We start from the raw sequence: 17,743 nt of genomic DNA, 5'->3' as shown, positions 1-17,743 counted from the left end.
CTCCGGATGAGCGGTGGACTCCTAATTAGTTAATTATAGGAGTACTCAGAATAACTGATACACACGCTCAATGCCATGTACCAAGTTTCTCTAAACTTTATTGACAGAAAGCAGAGATACTGGTATAAGGCGAATTTCTACATCATTTCCAAAGTGGGAGACATAATAAAGCATTTACATAACTCACAATCTGAGATAAGCATTTCTTGGCGATACGCCTGAAGCGTCCCCTTAATCTTAACCCTAAGTTCACACCTGAGCGTTTTACAGCGCGTTCAAACGCGCTGTAAAACGCACAACACATGAAAACCAATGCTTCCCTATGGCCCTGGTTCACACTTGAGTGTTTTACAGCGCTGAAAAACGCCCTACGCTCAAAAAAGTTCTTGAGCTTCTTTAGGGCGTTTTGTTGCGCGTTCCCGTACATAGACTTTCGGGAACGCGCCACAATAGGCGTTCGCTTGTCTCTGTATGCGCGATTGCAAACGCCGGTACAATCGCGCATACAGAGCGCTCCTTTCAGAACGCTCAGGTGTGAACACAGGGTAAATGTGGGTGTTCGTCACGGACTTTTCCTTTTAATAATTGTACAAATTCCTTTAAGGTACAAAACTGGAGGGGCTGCAGCTAGGATCGACCCTGAGGTCACCGCAGTCTCTCCGAGAAATTCACAGATTCTACACACAAAGGTTTGTGAGGCTTATCACATAAAATGGCTGAACAAGGCACAACATGGAGTCTCAACCCTCACAGGGGGCACTAATGGGGGCATTATTATTACTGGGGGCATTATTATTACTGGGGGCACTAATGGGGGGATTACTCTTACTGGGGGGCATTAATTCTGGGGCGCACTGATGGGGGCATTACTATTACTGGGGGCACTAATGGGGCATTATTATTACTGGGGGCACTAATGGGGGCATTACTATTACTGGGGGCATTACTATTACTGGGGGGCACTAATGGGGGCATTACTATTAATGGGGGCATGGCACTAATATTACTGGGAGCCACAGTATGACAGCGACTTAACGCCCCCACACTTTTGGGTGTGGCTTAACTTTGCCGGTATTTTTTGTTGGAAAAGGTGGCAACCCTACGTGGAATACGTGTAAGGCCTCATACACACGGCTGTTCCGTGGCCGTATTGCAGCCCGCAAACAGCACTTGAATGGGTCCGCAATCCGGAGCTGCGGTGCGAACCCCACGGGGTGTTTCTGTTCGTGCCTCCACGCTGCAAAAAAAAGTTCAATTTTTTTTGCAGTGTGGACGGATCACAGATGGGTCTCGATCCGTCCCAGCCTCCGCACAGACGTTGCCCGTGCATTGGGGACCCAAATATATTGGGGGAGAATTCTCAAAACTGATGTAAAGTTAAACTGACTTAGTTGCCCCATTGCAACCAATCAGATTTAGGCCTCATGCACACGACCGTAGTTCGGGTCCGCATCCGACCCGCAGTTTTTGCGGCTCAGGTGCAGATCCATTCACTTCAATGGGCTCGAGAAAGATGCGGCCAGCTCTCCGTGGGCTGTCCGCATCCTTTGCTCCGTTCCGTGGCCCCGCCCAAAAAATATAGCCTGTCCTATTCTTGTCCGTTTTGCAGAAAAAAATAGGCATATCTACAATGGGCCGTCCGTTCCGCAAATTGCGGAAGGCACATGGGCAGCTTCCATTTTTTGCGGATTCGCGGTTTGCAGACCGCAACAAACGGAACGGTCGTGTGCATTAGGCCTAATCCTTTTAATTTTCACAGATGCAGTTGTGATAAATCTCCCCCAGTGTCTCAACCACCCTTCTTTCAAATATTTTTGGCTATAAAAATAACGATCAGTAAACGCAAAAAAATTTTATTAAAAAAAAATAAAAATAAATTCTGACTATCCTGTGGAAGACGTAACGTGAGAAGGAAACCACAACCGCGCGCGTCACCAGCTGCCAGGACTCAGGCGCGTTCTCGTGCCCTTTCTGTTTAGCACGTGACTTCTCCACTGCTATTGGTCGCATCGAGTGGCAATCAAATGTCTGCAGCCAATCAGAGGGCCGCCTCATGGCATCTCTCTGACTCAGAGGGGAGGGGCGGCCGATCCTTTTCTCGGCAAACAAGGCAGATGAGGGAAAGGCGGCGGCGGCAGCAGGTGAGACGTGTGTGTGCGCTCCCGGCTCTGCTACATACCGAGTGCTGGGAACAGGTATGGGACTAGGATAGGCTGTCTGCAGCATGGAATGCTGGGACTTGTAGTTCCGGAGAAGGCTGTCTATAGAATCTATGTAGCTTAGTATATGTGCACTGTTTGGGGGCATTATTTAGCCTCGGTGTACAGTGGGCAGTGTGTTATCTGGGCTGCACGGTGAGCTGGTATATGGATAGCATCACATGGCTCTGTTATTTCTCCACTGTATGGCGGTGTTATCTTGGCACTGTTATAGCGGTGTTATCTTGGCACCATTATTATTGTATAGCAATGTTATCTTGGCACAGTATGGCACTGTTATTTCTTTATAGCGGTATTATCTTGGCACTGTTATAGCGGTGTTATCTTGGCACCGTTATTTCTCTATTGTATAGCGGTATTATCTTGGCACTGTTATTTCTCTATTGTATAGCGGTGTTATCTTGGCACCGTTATTTCTCTATTGTATAGCGGTATTATCTTGGCACTGTTATTTGTCCATTGTATCCTTTAAAGGGGTCACTTCAGCAAATAACTTCCTCTATGATAAATGCTAATACAAGGCACTGACTAATGTATTGTGATTGTCCATATTGCCTCCTTTGCTGGCTGGATTCATTTTTCCATCACATTATACACGGCTCATTTCCATGGTCACGACCACCCTGCAATCTATCGGCGGTGGTCGTGCTTACACACTATATGAAAATAGCGCTGGCTGTGACCGCACATAGGCTGGTGCTTTTTCCTATATTGTCCAAGCACGACCACCGCCGTTGGACTGCAGGGCGGTCGTGACCATGGAAACGAGCCAGGTATAACGTGATGGAAAAATGAATCCCGCCAGCAAAGGAGGCGATATGGAGAATCACAATAAATTAGTCAGTGCCTTGTGGTAACTTCCATCTACATGATCAATGCCATGTGCTGAAGTGAGAGGACCCCTTTAACATTGTGCTTCTGCCGTGTCTCCCAAATATTTGGTTGTGGCTTGCGGCTGGAGTACCCAAATCTGCTACTGAAAAATAGTGGATGGCCATGAAGGGGTTAAAGATCCCTGGCATGCTTCTGCCCTCAGCGTGGTGGGTATTAAATGTGCTGGGGACGGGGGGGGGGGGGGGTGCGACGGCAGCTGCTGAAAATAGGGCATATAAGCCATATCGCTATAGGCAGTGCTTGCCATACTTTGCTGATGAGAGGGCATTCCTGTCCAGTAGTCCGACCTTCGGGACCCCCACCCACACTGTGATCGAGGGGGGGGGGGGGGCTGCGATCCCTACAGCTTATCCCCTGTACCGTCCGTGCAAGGAACTTCAGCTCATCCTGTATAAAGGGGGAGTCCCACCATGAGGACGCGTCCATAGGATGGGTGATAAGTATCTGACCCCAGCCACTAGGACCCCCACCAATCATGAGAACGCGCCCCCCGAATAAATAGTGCAATGGTCCTGCTCACAAATTCTCTATGACAAGGGTGCTCAACCTGCGGCCCTCCAGCTGTTGTAAAACTACAACTCCCAGCATGCCCTAATAGCTGTAGGCTGTCTAGGCCTGCAGGGAGTTGTAGTTTTGCAGCAGGTTGATCATCCCTGCTCTATGGGATTGCCAGAGAGAGTCAAACGCTGTAGACCGACCATCCCATGGAGATGAATGGCGAATGCGTGAGGGGCGCTGTTGTGACCAGAGGGGGTCTCAGCGGCTGGACCACCACCAATAAGATACTTAGGACCTATCCTGCGGATAGGTGATCCGTTCTCATAGTGTGGGACTACCCCTTTAAGGCCACCTGCACACGGGCAGACGCACATAAGATCTGCCCGAATTTCCGTGCGGATTTATGTGCGTATCTACAGCATATATGTCTAATTGCGGATTTGCCGCAGATCTCGCCTTCCATTGAAAAGGGTGAAATCCGCAGCTAAAACCGCAAACGTAATTCACATGCTGCGGATTTCGAAATCCAGAATGCAGGTCAATTTCCGCACGGAAAAAAAAATCTGAAAATTGTATATGAGATTTGTGCACTGATACACTCTGCTCGGACTGTAATACACTGCAGAGTCCGTGTGGAAAAACCGCATGTATTCTGCAGCAACGTGTGCAGGTGGCCAAGAGGGGCCATGCACACGAACGTATGTGTTTTGTGGCCTGCAAATTGCGGATCAAAAAAAAAATGGATGACCTCTGTATGGCATCCGTTTTTTGGGCGGATCCATTGTAAGGCCCCATGCACACGGCCGTGTTTCACAGCCGTGTGCGGCCCGTGGAACCGCGGCCTGGATCCCTCCTGAGAGCAGGAGCGCACGGCGTCACTGGTTGCTATGACGCCGTGCGCTCCCTGCTGCCGGCACAGTACAGTAATACACTGGTATAGATCATACCAGTGTATTACTGTATTGCTGCGGCAGCAGGGAGCGCACGGCGTCATAGCAACCAGTGACGCCGTGCGCTCCTGCTCTCAGGAGGGATCCAGGCCGCGGTTCCACGGCCCGCACACGGCTGTGAAACACGGCCGTGTGCATGGGGCCTAATAATGCCTATCCTTGTCCGCAAAACGGACAAGGATAGGACATGCTCCATTTTTTATTTTATTTTTGTAGCGGAGTTGTGTAACGGACATACGGATGCGCATAGTACACGGTGTGCTGTCAGCATCTTCTGTGGACACATTGAAATGAATCCTATCCGCAAAAAAAAAAAACGGAACGGAAACAAAATACGTTTGTGTGCATGAGGCCTTAGAAAAATGCCGCCTTCCATAAATGGCGCCACTCCTGTCCGTGGGTTGGGTGTGGTATTACAGCTCTGCTCCACTGGTGAACAGGTCGGGGTCGCAGCCCCATTGCTAGCCGTCTCCTCCCGGAGATCCCCTTTAACATACACCAACACTAATCCCTTTCCTGACCATTGGCAACAATGTATCAGCCCGGAGTCTACAGATTACAATGGACTGGAAATAACTGTACCAAACCTTCAGCTGTGAGAAACAGGAGGGTATAGTCACATGTGCAGTGTTTGAAGCCAAAATCAGGTGTGGATCACAAAAGGAGGAAAGAAACGGAACGGATAAATAATAATTCTCCGGGATCGTCGATCTGTTCCTGAGTTTTTACCTAAAAAACTGCACTAAAAAAACCTTATTATTCTGTGGCTATAACCTAGTTTATAGTCTCTGCCTGTAACCAAGTGACTGTTTCTGTTCACTGACAGCAAGCAGAGCTCTGTTCTTCAGACTGTTAGTGTATTTGAAATTTGGAAACTCCTCATTATACAGTGACTCAGCTTAATTTGCCTCAAACTGGACGCTTCGATAAGATAACGATGTAACGAGAAATGTTACATGGCTGCGGTTTTGTGACCAGTCATAAAAAAGTCAATGGCGACGGATCCGTTCACTTTCAATGTATTTAGTGACTGATTCCCCTTTTTATTTTCCAAAAGGAGCTGTGAAAAATGAAAGGTGGAATCTGATTGGTTGCACCTGGAGTGAGAAACTATGCATGCCGCGGTGATCCCATTCATTTCTATAGGATCTCCGCGATCCTGGCCGCGACCAGTGTCAGCCCTGACACCCGCCCGCAGCAACTGGGGTCAGTAATAACCGACTCCTCAACCCCAATAGTCAATAGTGACTGTACCATCTCAGTGGTTGCACAGAGAGAAGGGGGCTCCCCTGTCCCCCGATCACCCAGTAGAGGGCGCTGATAGGTTGTCATGTCAGCTGGGAGCCTTAGGGCTCATGTGACGGCCGGGCCAATGCATGGGCACTGACCGCGTGCCCACTACAGAGGCAGACCCGGTCACTTGAATGGGGTCCGCGATCCGCATTTGACAGACAGAAAACCCGATCCATGCCTCCATTCTGCATCGCACCGCGGATTGCGGACCCATCCGTGATACGGTGCGCACACGGCCGATGCCCGTATATTGTGGACCTGCTGTGTTCCGCCCGCAATATGGTCACAACCGTGTGCATGAGGCCTTAAGAAGACCCCTAGGCAGGCAGGGTGTAATAGAACACCAATGAATTGCAGTGTATTGCACAAGACATGTTAGCCGATTCGTAGCCCCATCCTAAAACGGAGGGAACTTCAGGAGGCAAAGGGTTAAGGGAGTTTCCCGGAGAACGCAGGGGAGAAGATGTGTCATCAGCGGCTGCTTGTCCTCCTCTGAACGCTCTCCTCGTGACTTTAATGTTTTGTTTTTGCTTGTTGTGTTCATCAGGTGTGAACATTTCTCGCAGCCACAATTGTCCTCTGCGGAAACCACGTTTCGTCTCGCTTCCTCCTCAGATGCCTCTACTAATCCCGGGGTCTTAAAGGGGCCCCGAGTTTTCAGAAAACGTTTCTGTCATGACTGGGGATGAGCGAACCGTCTTCGGATGAAACCTAAGACTTTGTTGTAATACCGTACGGGGCAGGAGCTCCTCACAGAATGTATTGGCGAGACTTTGCGAAGCAATAACTTCGGCTCATCGGAGCCAATACATTCTAATGCTGTACGGAGCGCTCGCGTCACGATGGTAGAAATGACGGTATGAAGTGGACGCGTAGGGTCCGGTCACATTCACATGAAAGTGAGAAAAAAATGGCGATTAAAAAAAGCGCACACGGTCAGTTTCTCGTGGTCATTTTTCTACCATTTTGCCTTTGTTTTTCATCGTCGTTAAAAATACAGCAATTTCTTTTTTTAACCCCTAAAAGGCCATATTGCACTAGTTGTACTCATATTTAGTGGCCGTTGATTCCAGTGGAGTCCGTCTGGCCTGAGAAAACGGACAATAGTAGAAAGTGACGTTTACTTTTTTTTTTTTTTTTTTGACAGCCCCATTGATTTCAGTTTGTTCTAAAAACGGCCGTTACAAAAACGCCCATCACGCACCCGTTTTTCACTCTCGTATGAATGTCGGTGTAGCTCAGCACAGTCACGTAGCAGGGGATCAGTGGTAGCCCTGCAATAACGAGACTCTTGGAAGAGTCTTACTGCCATTGGAAGAAAGGATCTCGCACGACGCTCAATACATTGCAGCTGAGCGCGCTTCTCTGTTTGACAGTAAACATGCGCGGTTACACCCGGTTTCCATAACGCAGCCATTCTTCTGCACTATTAGAGGTTTCACTGTTATGGGGCGAGGTGCTATGGATGTCACATCTTAAGGGGGCGGGTCACTGTGAAGGTCCCAGTTGAGGGGGTGGGGTTCTGTAGAGGTCACTGTTAAGGGGGTGGATTGCTGTGGAGGTCACTGTTAAGGGGGCGGGTCACTGTTAGGCCTCTTTCACACGGGCGTTGCGGGAAAACGTGCGGGTGCGTTGCGGGAACACGCGCGATTGCAAAACATTGTAATGCGTTTTGCACGCGCGTGAGAAAAATCACGCATGTTTGGTACCCGAACTTCTTCACAGAAGTTCGGGCTTGGGATCGGTGTTCTGCAGATTGTATTATTTTCCCTTATAACATGGTTATATAGGAAAATAATAGCATTCTGAATACAGACTGCATAGTACAATAGCGCTGCAGGGGTTACATCTTTTTTTTTTTTAACTCACCTTAGTCCACTTGATCGCGCAGCGGGCATCTCTTCTGTCTGTCTTCTCGGTTGTGTGGAGGAACGGGACCAGTGGTGACGTCACTCTGGTCATCACATGGTCCGTCACATGATCTTTTATCATGGTGATGGAACATGTGATGACCGGAGTGACGTCACCACAGGTCCTGTTCCTGCACACAGCACAGAAGACAGACAGAAGAGATGCCCGCTGCGTGATCAAGTGGATTAAGGTGAGTTAAATTATTTATTTTTAACCCCTCCAGCGCTATTGTACTATGCATTCTGTATTCAGAATGCTATTATTTCCCCTTATAACCATGTTATAAGGGAAAATAATAATGATCGGGTCTCCATCCCGATCATCACCTAGCAACCGTGCGTGAAAATCGCACCGCATCCGCACTTGCTTGCGATTTTCACGCAACCCCATTCATTACTCTGGGGCCTGCGTTACGTGAAAAACGCACAAAATAGAGCATTCTGCGATTTTCACACAGCTGTCATACTTCTTCCATATGAAAGAATCTTCATATAGAAGAGAGGATAAAAAAAATATATAAAAATTATATTATCCTTCAGGCGGACATAAAAAACGCCTCTAAGTTCTTTTTATAAAAGTACCTCAAAATTCCAGGATTATGATTGGAAATCGTACTCTATATCCTGTTGACCTAGAGGACATTGAAGGAAAAGTGGAGAGTATTGATGCCTTCCAAAACCAGGAGATTGCCATAAACCCAGACTTAAAGGGGTTGTCCAGGTTCAGAGCTGAACCTGGACAACCCTCCATTTTCACCCCGGCAGCCCCCCTGACATGAGCATCGGAGCAGTTCATGCTCCGATGCTCTCCTTTGCCCTGCGCTAAATTGCGCAGGGCAAAGGCATTTTTCTGAGTTCCGGTGACGTACCGGGCTCTCTATGGGGCTGACAGGAACCCCGGTGACGTCACCGGCACTGATGGGCGGGATTTGGCTCTGCCCTAGCCAGTAAAACGGCTAGGGCAGAGCTAAAGCCGGTGACCTCACCGAACACACTGCCGGGCGAAAGTTACCGCCCGGCAGTGTGTTATTGAAAACACAAGAGCCCGTGCCCTGCGCGATCTAGCGCAGGGCACTGGAGCGCATCGGAGCATGAGATGCTCCGATGCTAGGCTCAGGTGGGCTGCCGGGGTGAAAATAAGGGTATGTCCGGGTTCAGCTCTGAACCCCGACAACCCCTTTAAGATATTTGCTAGATAACAAACCTAGCCATACTATCCGAATGGTAATCAGGAAGGACAACGTCACCATGGACACATTACAGTATTCACCAGCGGACAATAATATTATATCCCTCCGTTTGGGAACGGCGGGGAGATTATATATGGGGCATATTGTTTATCATCATAATAGGATAGTTGAGTCTATTGACCATCCAAGTGGTGCGTTGGATAAGATTCTTCAAAAAGATTTTGGCCAAGTTATGGTACAAGCAAGGTTCAAGCACCCAATCTTTAGAAGAAGACATATGAAAAGCCCTTCTATGCATTCCAAATACATTCACATGTTATGGAACGTTTTGGAATGAAGGGGGATTTGTTGTGCATTTTCATACATATACAATATTATCTAATGACATTATGATCAAAATGAATGCTCATCTCATTGCCTTTAAGAATAAAATCGGCCTGAACAAAAGTTCTATTATGTGGTTGAGGAAGCCAAGATGAGTTCATGGCAAGTTGAATTGTGTTTAAAAGTTATTGCTAAAGATATGGGACCATCTGTAAGGAGTAAGTCAACTCCCTAGTACATATATGTCTGGAGGGAACAAGGTTACTTGATAAGGTTTCATGTCCTTGAGGCACACCTGCTATATGAGGTTCAATTTATATATTCATAATTATATTATATATATCTCTGCATGGTATATTTAGTTTACAACATATGCTAATCAATAATTCATATAATGTATTATCTATGTGTAACAATGTATCGATTTTTATATATATATATATATATATATATATATATATATATATGTATATGTAGTTATCATGTAGAAGGTATAGAAACAAGTACGTTTATTTTTCTGGGAAGAGTAAATGTTATTTCAAAACAATAGTTATTCATGGATGTAGATAAGTGAAATGTACAAGTTCCGATGCCAAGCATCAAAGCCGCTATATAAAATTTTCATCAAGTCAAACTATATTTCTAAAAGATAGGAGAAGACAGTCAACTCCAACAAGTCCAGGATATAGGTAATTAAAAGTGTCAGGGGAAAGACCTTCCTCACTGATTTATTAAGAAAGGTCAACAAGGTCCTGGAAACATATTATTAGATATTTAATTTTAAATGCTTAAAAGTTGTGATGTTCATCTGCAATACCGCAGTGCCATCTGGAGGCAGATGGACAATATTATATTTCATTATTTGTTCTTTACCATATTAGGAGTTGATATGACATCATGGTATTATTAGCATGCGAGTACACCCACCTTATCTGATTGGGAATCCCTATTCTAAAGGGGATGATTCTTGGATAAGGGGGGGGAATAATTACTCGTGTGCGGGGTAGCAAAAGAGAACTAGAGAGAGAGGGAAAAAAAGATCCATATATCCATTGATCCATTCATTCAATCAAAAAGAAAAACTTTATCAGAAGAAACTTGGATTATTCTTTTTGGATTACTAGGAAAGTTCTTCAGAACTGGTCCCATCTGAACTCTGTCTACCTTTGACCCGGTAACGTATATTTTGTTTACTACTCATGATATTAATAAGATATTTCTCTCGGTATATAGCCAAGAGTCCCCATACTGTGGGAATATATAGTGTTAGGCGCCTCCATAATGCTGATTATTCTCTTAGCAAAGATGCATATTGCTAATGGAAGATCTGACATTATTTGAAAAGAGGACTAAACCCTTGGAAAGTTATTTTCCATAGTCTGATTGCCGAGCTGAATATTTTATCATATTAATATCATATATTTTTGATTGGTCATAGGAAAACAGAGTCAAGGGATAACCGTTATTTTCCTGTAAATCCGTGTTTTATTGTTATAGCCTGTTTGATAACAGAAGATCCTAAGTTTCTCTTGGTATACGAGTCCGTTTGTTAAAAGTATGACACTGGTTGTCATAAATCATTAAATCATACTGTGCTGATCAGATAGGGGTGTGTCAACACCACCGTGTGGTACATTTTGGGTGTTACTTTGTAACTTCATCATTTGTTTTGCAGTTGTATTGTTTTATATTCTTGGTTTTTATAATAAACTATTATATATTTTTGCATATACAATTGTTCCTTTGTTTCACTGCTTGCACAAATCAAATTAAGATACTTGATAAAAAGAACTTAGAGGCGTTTTTTATGTCCGCCTGGAGGATAATATAATTTTTATCTATATTTTTTTTATCCTCTCTTTTATATGAAGATTCTTTCATATAGAAGATATATGACACAACACATAAGTGATGCATGAAAATCACCGCTTATGTAAACAGCCCCATAGAAATGAATGGGTCAGGATTCAGTGCAGGTGCAATGCGTTCAACTCGCGCATCACATCCGCGCGGAATACTCGCCCGTGTGAAAGGGGCCTTAAGGGGACGGGTTGCTGTGAGGTTTAAAGTTAAGGGGGTGGCTGCTGCGAAGCGTCGGTGTTAAGGGGACGGGCCGCTGTGGAAATCACTGTTATGGTGAGGGGTATGTGAAGGTCACAGTTAAAGGGATGGGGCACTGTGGGGGGGGGGGGGGGGTCAGTGTTAAGGGGGAGGGATGCTTTAGAGGTCACTGTCATGGAGAACACTGTAGATATTGTTTAACCTCACACACAAACATTAAATGGTGGAAATATAGCAAATATACCTGCGCGAAGTCGGGTCACCTGCTAATATATATATTTGGGGGGGGGGGGGGTCAGCTCTTCTCTGGGGGTCATTCACACAAGTATCTTCAGACACCAAGTTTCAGGTCCATACATCGCTTTATTTGGCACCTCAGCAAACCAAACATAAATGATACAAAATAAACACCTGCTTGGCTAGGCTCGAACTAAACATAACCTGACTCACCTAAAGGACCGTTCACACACTCGGTCTAAAGTCCAGTGCCTTTATGGGGGAGTGTGGCCCAGTAGTCCTTCCGACTCCAGCCTTGTGACCACTTGCGCCCAAGCATCACAGCGTTCCCCAACCACCCGGCTAGCACCTAGCCCCGTGGCCCCTCAGCCAACCCGGCTGAGACCACTCTTCCAGAGCCTCCAGCAGGACTGTGTTTCACAAAGACTCGGTCTCCTTCCCCAGACTGGGAGCCACACCCAAGTCCAGCAACAGGATAAAATACCATTCCTGGACATGGGCATATTCCAAAATCCCGGACTGGAGGATGGGAAACAGGCACCCACCCAACACATTGCCTGTTCCTAGTAAAAGCCTGCCCCGGACTAGCTGGAGCCAGCTAAGCTAAGTAGCTTGGTGTCCACCAACTAACTTGGTGGCCACCTATATCTAGGGCCTTTACTCCACCAAGGCCGGGCCCCTTGGTGACACTCCTGGTGCAAACACCCCTTTTTCATGCTTCCCCGGGACTTTACTGCACCCATCACTATTCACATTGTCACAATATAAATATATTATTAATTTCTGTCTGTTCTTCATGTGCTGCCAAGTGACTGAACCGATCTGCACCAAATGTGGCACACGGGTACATCGGAGGTTATTTTTCTGGGGGTGGGGTGACTATTAAGGGGTGGGCTGCCGTGGAGGGTCAGTGTTAGACGGGCAGGGGTAACGTTCACACTTGTGTATTTATGTATCTAATTACAGTTGCTGCCCCCCCTATATGTATCCCCTTTATCGGTCCCCTCCCCCCGTGTCCCTCTTTTATACCTGTTTTACTCCACCCAATGATGTAAGACTCCATTATATGGGTTTTATTGTGGTGTTCTAATACAGTATATATTTTCTGCTTCTTCTTTGGTGATCTGATGCACATGGTGTTATAGGCTGGGATGTAATCTCTATATGTGGCCCTTGTAGGTCGTCTGTGTAGGTTTTTTATTTTTTTATAATAATACTGATGTTCTACTCGCCTCCTTCTCGCACCACTGGTACGACCGCCTGTCGCATACCGACAGCTTACATTTCTGTCTTCCCCCATCGACCACTTTTTCATGCTGGGTCATAGGTGGGTTCCGGTCCAGCAATGTGCACTGCGGAAATGCCTTTCTATGATATAACAAATACCGTATATTGAGGCACAGGAGGCATCGTAAGGGCGCGGCCACATCCGGACGCCTCCGTTATTAGGCTGCTGCAGACTTTTTCTCAGTTTTGGTCAGTCTTTTATTTGTGGTTTTATTTCCCTTCTGCAGGTTTCAGAAGATGGTTGGGAAAGGGATGTGGCGCGGTGTGTGAACGGGGCACGATATGACGGCGCCATGTGCTGCTATCCTTCCTTGCTTTGCTTTGTTACAAGGTAGGTACATGATGCTGCACAGGAAGCACCACAGGACGTTTTTTATGAACTGAAACCAATGCACTAACACGCACAAAGTGGTCCTGTCCGCCCTCCCGGGAGTTGAATAATTGTATTCTCCTTAAAAGATAATTCTGGGGTATTTTTTTCCCTTTTTTTTTTTTTTTAAAAGTATGCTCCCTCCCTCTGTTATTCCTCCCGGAAATGTATGAATAATGGACAAACTGAAGCTTTCATTCCGCTTATCTGTAATGTGTGTCCCTGCACAGTCTGACCCCTTTAGCGCTCATGTACATCGCGGATCCCGGCCGAGTGCATGCTGCCTTTATTTTTTTCACACTCCTCTAGAAATGTCTCATCCTTATCCACAAAACGGACAAGAATAGGACATGTTCTTTGTGGAGGCTCGGAACATGCGGGTGGTCAACACTCGTTATCCTGTCCGCATCTTTTGTGGCCCCATTGAAATGAATGGGTCCACATCTGATCCCCCAAAAAACGCGAATCGCATGCGGACCGAAAATGCAGCCATGTGCATGAGCCCTGAATATGTAAGGACACACTTCACTGACAAGAGGAAAGAACAACATCCACTTGTCAATTTATTTGTACATTTCGGAAAGGAATAATAGAGGAACAGCATTGGAATTGTACAGTACAACGCTGTGTTCTAAGAAACAATGCAGCCACGGAATTATTTTCGGAGAAGTGTCAGGGCAGCCATTAAAAGCAGAGGGGCCCCTGTGCAAGAACGTTATATGGACCCTTTGATTGGGTGGTAGGTCAGGTAAGTCCGCCTCTGAGCTCACCTGGTTGATACGGTGATGTAGTGGCAGCTTACAGCGCATTCAGAAAGTCTGGAGACCCGTCACTTTTCCTATTTGCCTACTCCTGTCACATACTTGGCAGAATCACTGACATGATGTCATAGTAGCATAGCTGAATGAAGTCCACTTGTGATGTCACTGCAGTTACTCAATAGAAATACAGTTGTGACATCACAGCAGCTTATCAGGCTAAAAACAACTTATGTCGCAGCGGCTGACCCGTCGGAAAGTTGGTGACTCCGCGGGTCAGTGTGGTGTCGCCGCGGGTCAGTGTGGTGTCGCCGCGGCCGACTCGACTGCCCCCATCCAGTAGTTATGCCTCAGTTCTCCCTCACACTTGTGATGACGCATCAGTCTGTCTTCGAGGACCAGCACTATAAATGTATGGTGCTGTGATGACACAGGTCCACGCCATCACCCATGAGAGGACAAGCTGGCCTCCTTTGGCAATAATGAGCATGATCGAAGATAACTCCGCTCTCGCCCATTTAACCCCTTAATGGAGACTGAATTATCTAATGGATCAAATTAAATGGTAGGGGGGGGGTCGCTTGGTTGTCCCAACCCCTATGACGTGATTGGTTATATACGGCAGCCTGCTGCTACCTTATGTTGGTGGCTATTAGGAGTTATTTTGGAAATTACCTAATAGGTGCCTGTCGCCAGTTTTTGCTGACTGCCACTAATGCATTGGCATTTGCTTGTTGATCTGATCTGATCCGACCTCTGTGAGCGAGCGCAGAGTTATTTTTCCATTAGTCCCAGTTGGATGGAGCGACAGCGCACATGTGTGACCATCGCTTCATTATAGAGGGAGATGTGGGCTTGTGATAGTTGTAGGTCCCAGGAGCTGCGCCCCCAGCAGTCAGATGCCTAATGTCTCTCTTGTGGGTAGGTACATTTTGCTCATGGGACAAGCTCCTAGATCTATGTGCCCATATTCTGGTCTGGCAGTTGGGGCCCACGTGACTGGTACTTCTGCAAATACAGGGACAAGCGTGACCACAAGTCTCCGAGTAAGCGATCTGTCCTTTCTTTTTTTTTTTTTTTTTTTTTTTTTTATATAGTTCCGTTCCCCTATTACTTTGTTGCTTGTGTCTCGCTGGTTTTGCATCCGTTCCATGTTCCTTTTCAGGGCGAATTCACCCATTGCGCAATTTCTGGGGCTTCTGCATGGAAAATCCACAGCCGTTTACAGTACGACGGGGGAGTTTTTCAAAGCCAGGTTTCCAACGTAGTAAAGCTGCAAACAAAATGTGCAACCCTTTTGCTAATTTACGCTGCACTCGCCCAACAGCCATAAAACTGGCGTAAATCACGCCTGAAATCCACGCCGGCTGGTGCACATTCCACTCTCTGGAGCATGGACGGCCCAAGATGCCCCAAAATTATTCAGAGGTGTGCACTTCTTAAGGGGGTTATCCGACAGTACAACTATTGTCCCTCCCGATCCCTGCATGGCCACCGCTGCCTCTTCCCGGTGACCACCTAGGTGACGCCAGGGAGCTGGTCACCGCCGCCGCCTGCTATTGGCTGCTTCCCACCCATTGCCGGATGTTTTGATCCGCATGACGGGGAGATGCAGAGGTGGCTATGCGGGGATACAGAGGGAGGCAGGTAAGTATGGTCTATAGGAGGGACTCGGGCATTGTGGGGGTCGGGATATGTACTATTAGATAAGCCCCTTTAATAAACTTCCTGCATCTTATGCCAGTGCAGCGTCTGATTGGTACGGACATACGTGCATCCTTGGGGAGGTGGACGTTTACATTTATAGCGTACAAAAGATGCAGATTTTTGAACAAGTAGTAATTTGTTCAAAATTGGCTTCCTCTGCTTATTTCTTATTTATTTTTACTTTACATTGTTTTGCGCACCATTCAGCAGTTCTACATGTGGAAAAAATAGACCTATGTCCGTCCGTTTGGTGTCCGTGGGCGTCTTTTTGTTTTGTCTTTTTGTGCTCCCATAGAAAAGTACAGCGCACGCTGCTGATTTCTCATCACGGATCAAATGGACACATGAGTTGAACCCATGGACTTTTATGGGCCCTTGTGCCATCTTCATGCAGTCCATGTCCAGTTAGTGGCCCTCACTGATGGCTCACCAGTGGATAATACACCCATCTTAATGGGCCTTATGCTAAAATAATCAGGTCCACTGATTCGTTGATCACTAGAGGTCCCAGCAACAAGAGAGCCTGTGGTCGGCATATTGTCGGGGATGCGGTTGCGCCCCCCCCCCCTCTGTGCTTCCGTCTCGGTTGCGCCCCCCCCTTCTGTGCTTCTGTCGCGGTTGCGCCCCCCCCTTCTGTGCTTCTGTCGCGGTTGCGCCCCCCCCTTCTGTGCTTCTGTCGCGGTTGCGCCCCCCCTTCTGTGCTTCTGTCGCGGTTGCGCCCCCCCCTTCTGTGCTTCTGTCGCGGTTGCGCCCCCCCCTTCTGTGCTTCTGTCGCGGTTGCGCCCCCCCCTTCTGTGCTTCTGTCGCGGTTGCGCCCCCCCCTTCTGTGCTTCCGTCGCGGTTGCGCCCCCCCCCTTTGCTCCCGTCGCGGTTGCGCCATACAATTGCTCATGTTTCTGCATTCCCAACCATTGTCCTGTGGAAGTCTGCTCCAGATGCTACAAGCTCGATCAGCCGTTTCTATAAGTCGCATATATCTACTACTACTACTAGATTTCTTTCAAGTTTGCCACCCAGGGAATGTGTCCTTTCGCAGGGGGCATGTCCTTTTAATTGTCACAGCTTCTTACAGTAGATCGGGCTGGTGGCAGCCGAAGGATGGAACTGAGCATGTGCGTCCATCTCATCAAGTTGGATAGGAAAATAACGTACAGCAGGTGGCGCTATACAGATACATTTTATTGAATAACTCTGTGGCTATAATACATTTTTAATTACATGCAATTATAAAAGTATTCACATCCAGGGCCTTTGTTGAAAAATATAGAATATTTTTTGTTAGACAATTCCTTTAAAGGTCCCAAACATTGGTCGGCTGACAAGTAATCAATGCAATATTTATTACTAACACTAAATTCCCATAAACACTTAAAATCCATATGTATAAATGAAGTCGCGGTCCCTCATGTACTATTAGTTGCGGAGCTCACGCAACCTACAATTCATATGCTGCGATTTTTTTATTTATTTATTTTTTGTTATCCCGCTCCTGATTTATCAGGTAAATATTGAATCCTGGATTTATCCACTTACTGTAGAGCGTACTCGTGGTAGGTTCAGTGTCCTGCGTTAGTGCGCTCCAATGTGATTATATATATATATATATATATATATATATATATACAGGACAAATGACGAGGCAGCACTTCCAGCTTTGAGTGATAGGGTGAAGACCCCAAAATAAACTTTAATCCCACAGCAACGTTTCGGCCTGCTCAATGAGGCCTTTATCAAGGCTTGATAAAGGCCTCATTGAGCAGGCCGAAACGTTGCTGTGGGATTAAAGTTTATTTTGGGGTCTTCACCCTATCACTCAAAGCTGGAAGTGCTGCCTCGTCATTTGTCCTGTATATATCTTGGAGGAAGGGCCGGCCTCTGTGAGGACTTGCACCCAGTGCACAACGTCTGACTGTGCTGCTGCATTTTTTGCAATTTTATATATATATATATATAGAGTAATGTGCACCAGAACCCTGAGAGGGGCTTATGTGAAATGTCCTGCACTTGTGTAACGACGCTCCGCTATACCTGGAGCAGTACACACG

At 46.7% G+C, this 17,743-nt stretch overlaps 2 protein-coding genes across 6 annotated transcripts in view; one reads left to right on the top strand and one right to left on the bottom strand.

Moving 5' to 3' along the window:
• Positions 1–7,745, bottom strand: part of LOC122930807 (interferon alpha/beta receptor 2-like) — a 62,073-nt gene extending 54,328 nt beyond the window's left edge. Inside the window, exon 1 of the mRNA XM_044284422.1 lies at positions 7,724–7,745. The gene's annotated coding sequence lies outside the window, so the exon portion shown is untranslated. The remainder of the gene's footprint in view (positions 1–7,723) is intronic.
• Positions 2,085–17,743, top strand: part of LOC122930805 (interferon alpha/beta receptor 2-like) — a 60,371-nt gene continuing 44,712 nt past the window's right edge. The window contains exons 1-2 of one of the 5 annotated variants that reach the window (XM_044284416.1): positions 2,085–2,141; positions 13,091–13,194. In XM_044284416.1, coding sequence (XP_044140351.1) covers positions 13,146–13,194 — 49 coding nt within the window. In that variant the 5' untranslated portion in view covers positions 2,085–2,141; positions 13,091–13,145. Of the gene's footprint in view, positions 2,196–13,090; positions 13,195–17,743 lie in introns of those variants that run through there. The other 4 variants (XM_044284418.1, XM_044284417.1, XM_044284415.1 and 1 more) reach the window with 4 other exon arrangements.

Source organism: Bufo gargarizans, chromosome 3 (genome assembly GCF_014858855.1).
Source record: "Bufo gargarizans isolate SCDJY-AF-19 chromosome 3, ASM1485885v1, whole genome shotgun sequence".
In the NCBI taxonomy this organism is placed as follows: Eukaryota; Metazoa; Chordata; class Amphibia; order Anura; family Bufonidae; genus Bufo; species Bufo gargarizans.
Note: the sequence above shows the minus strand (reverse complement) of the source record. Positions and strands in the feature narration are given on the sequence as shown.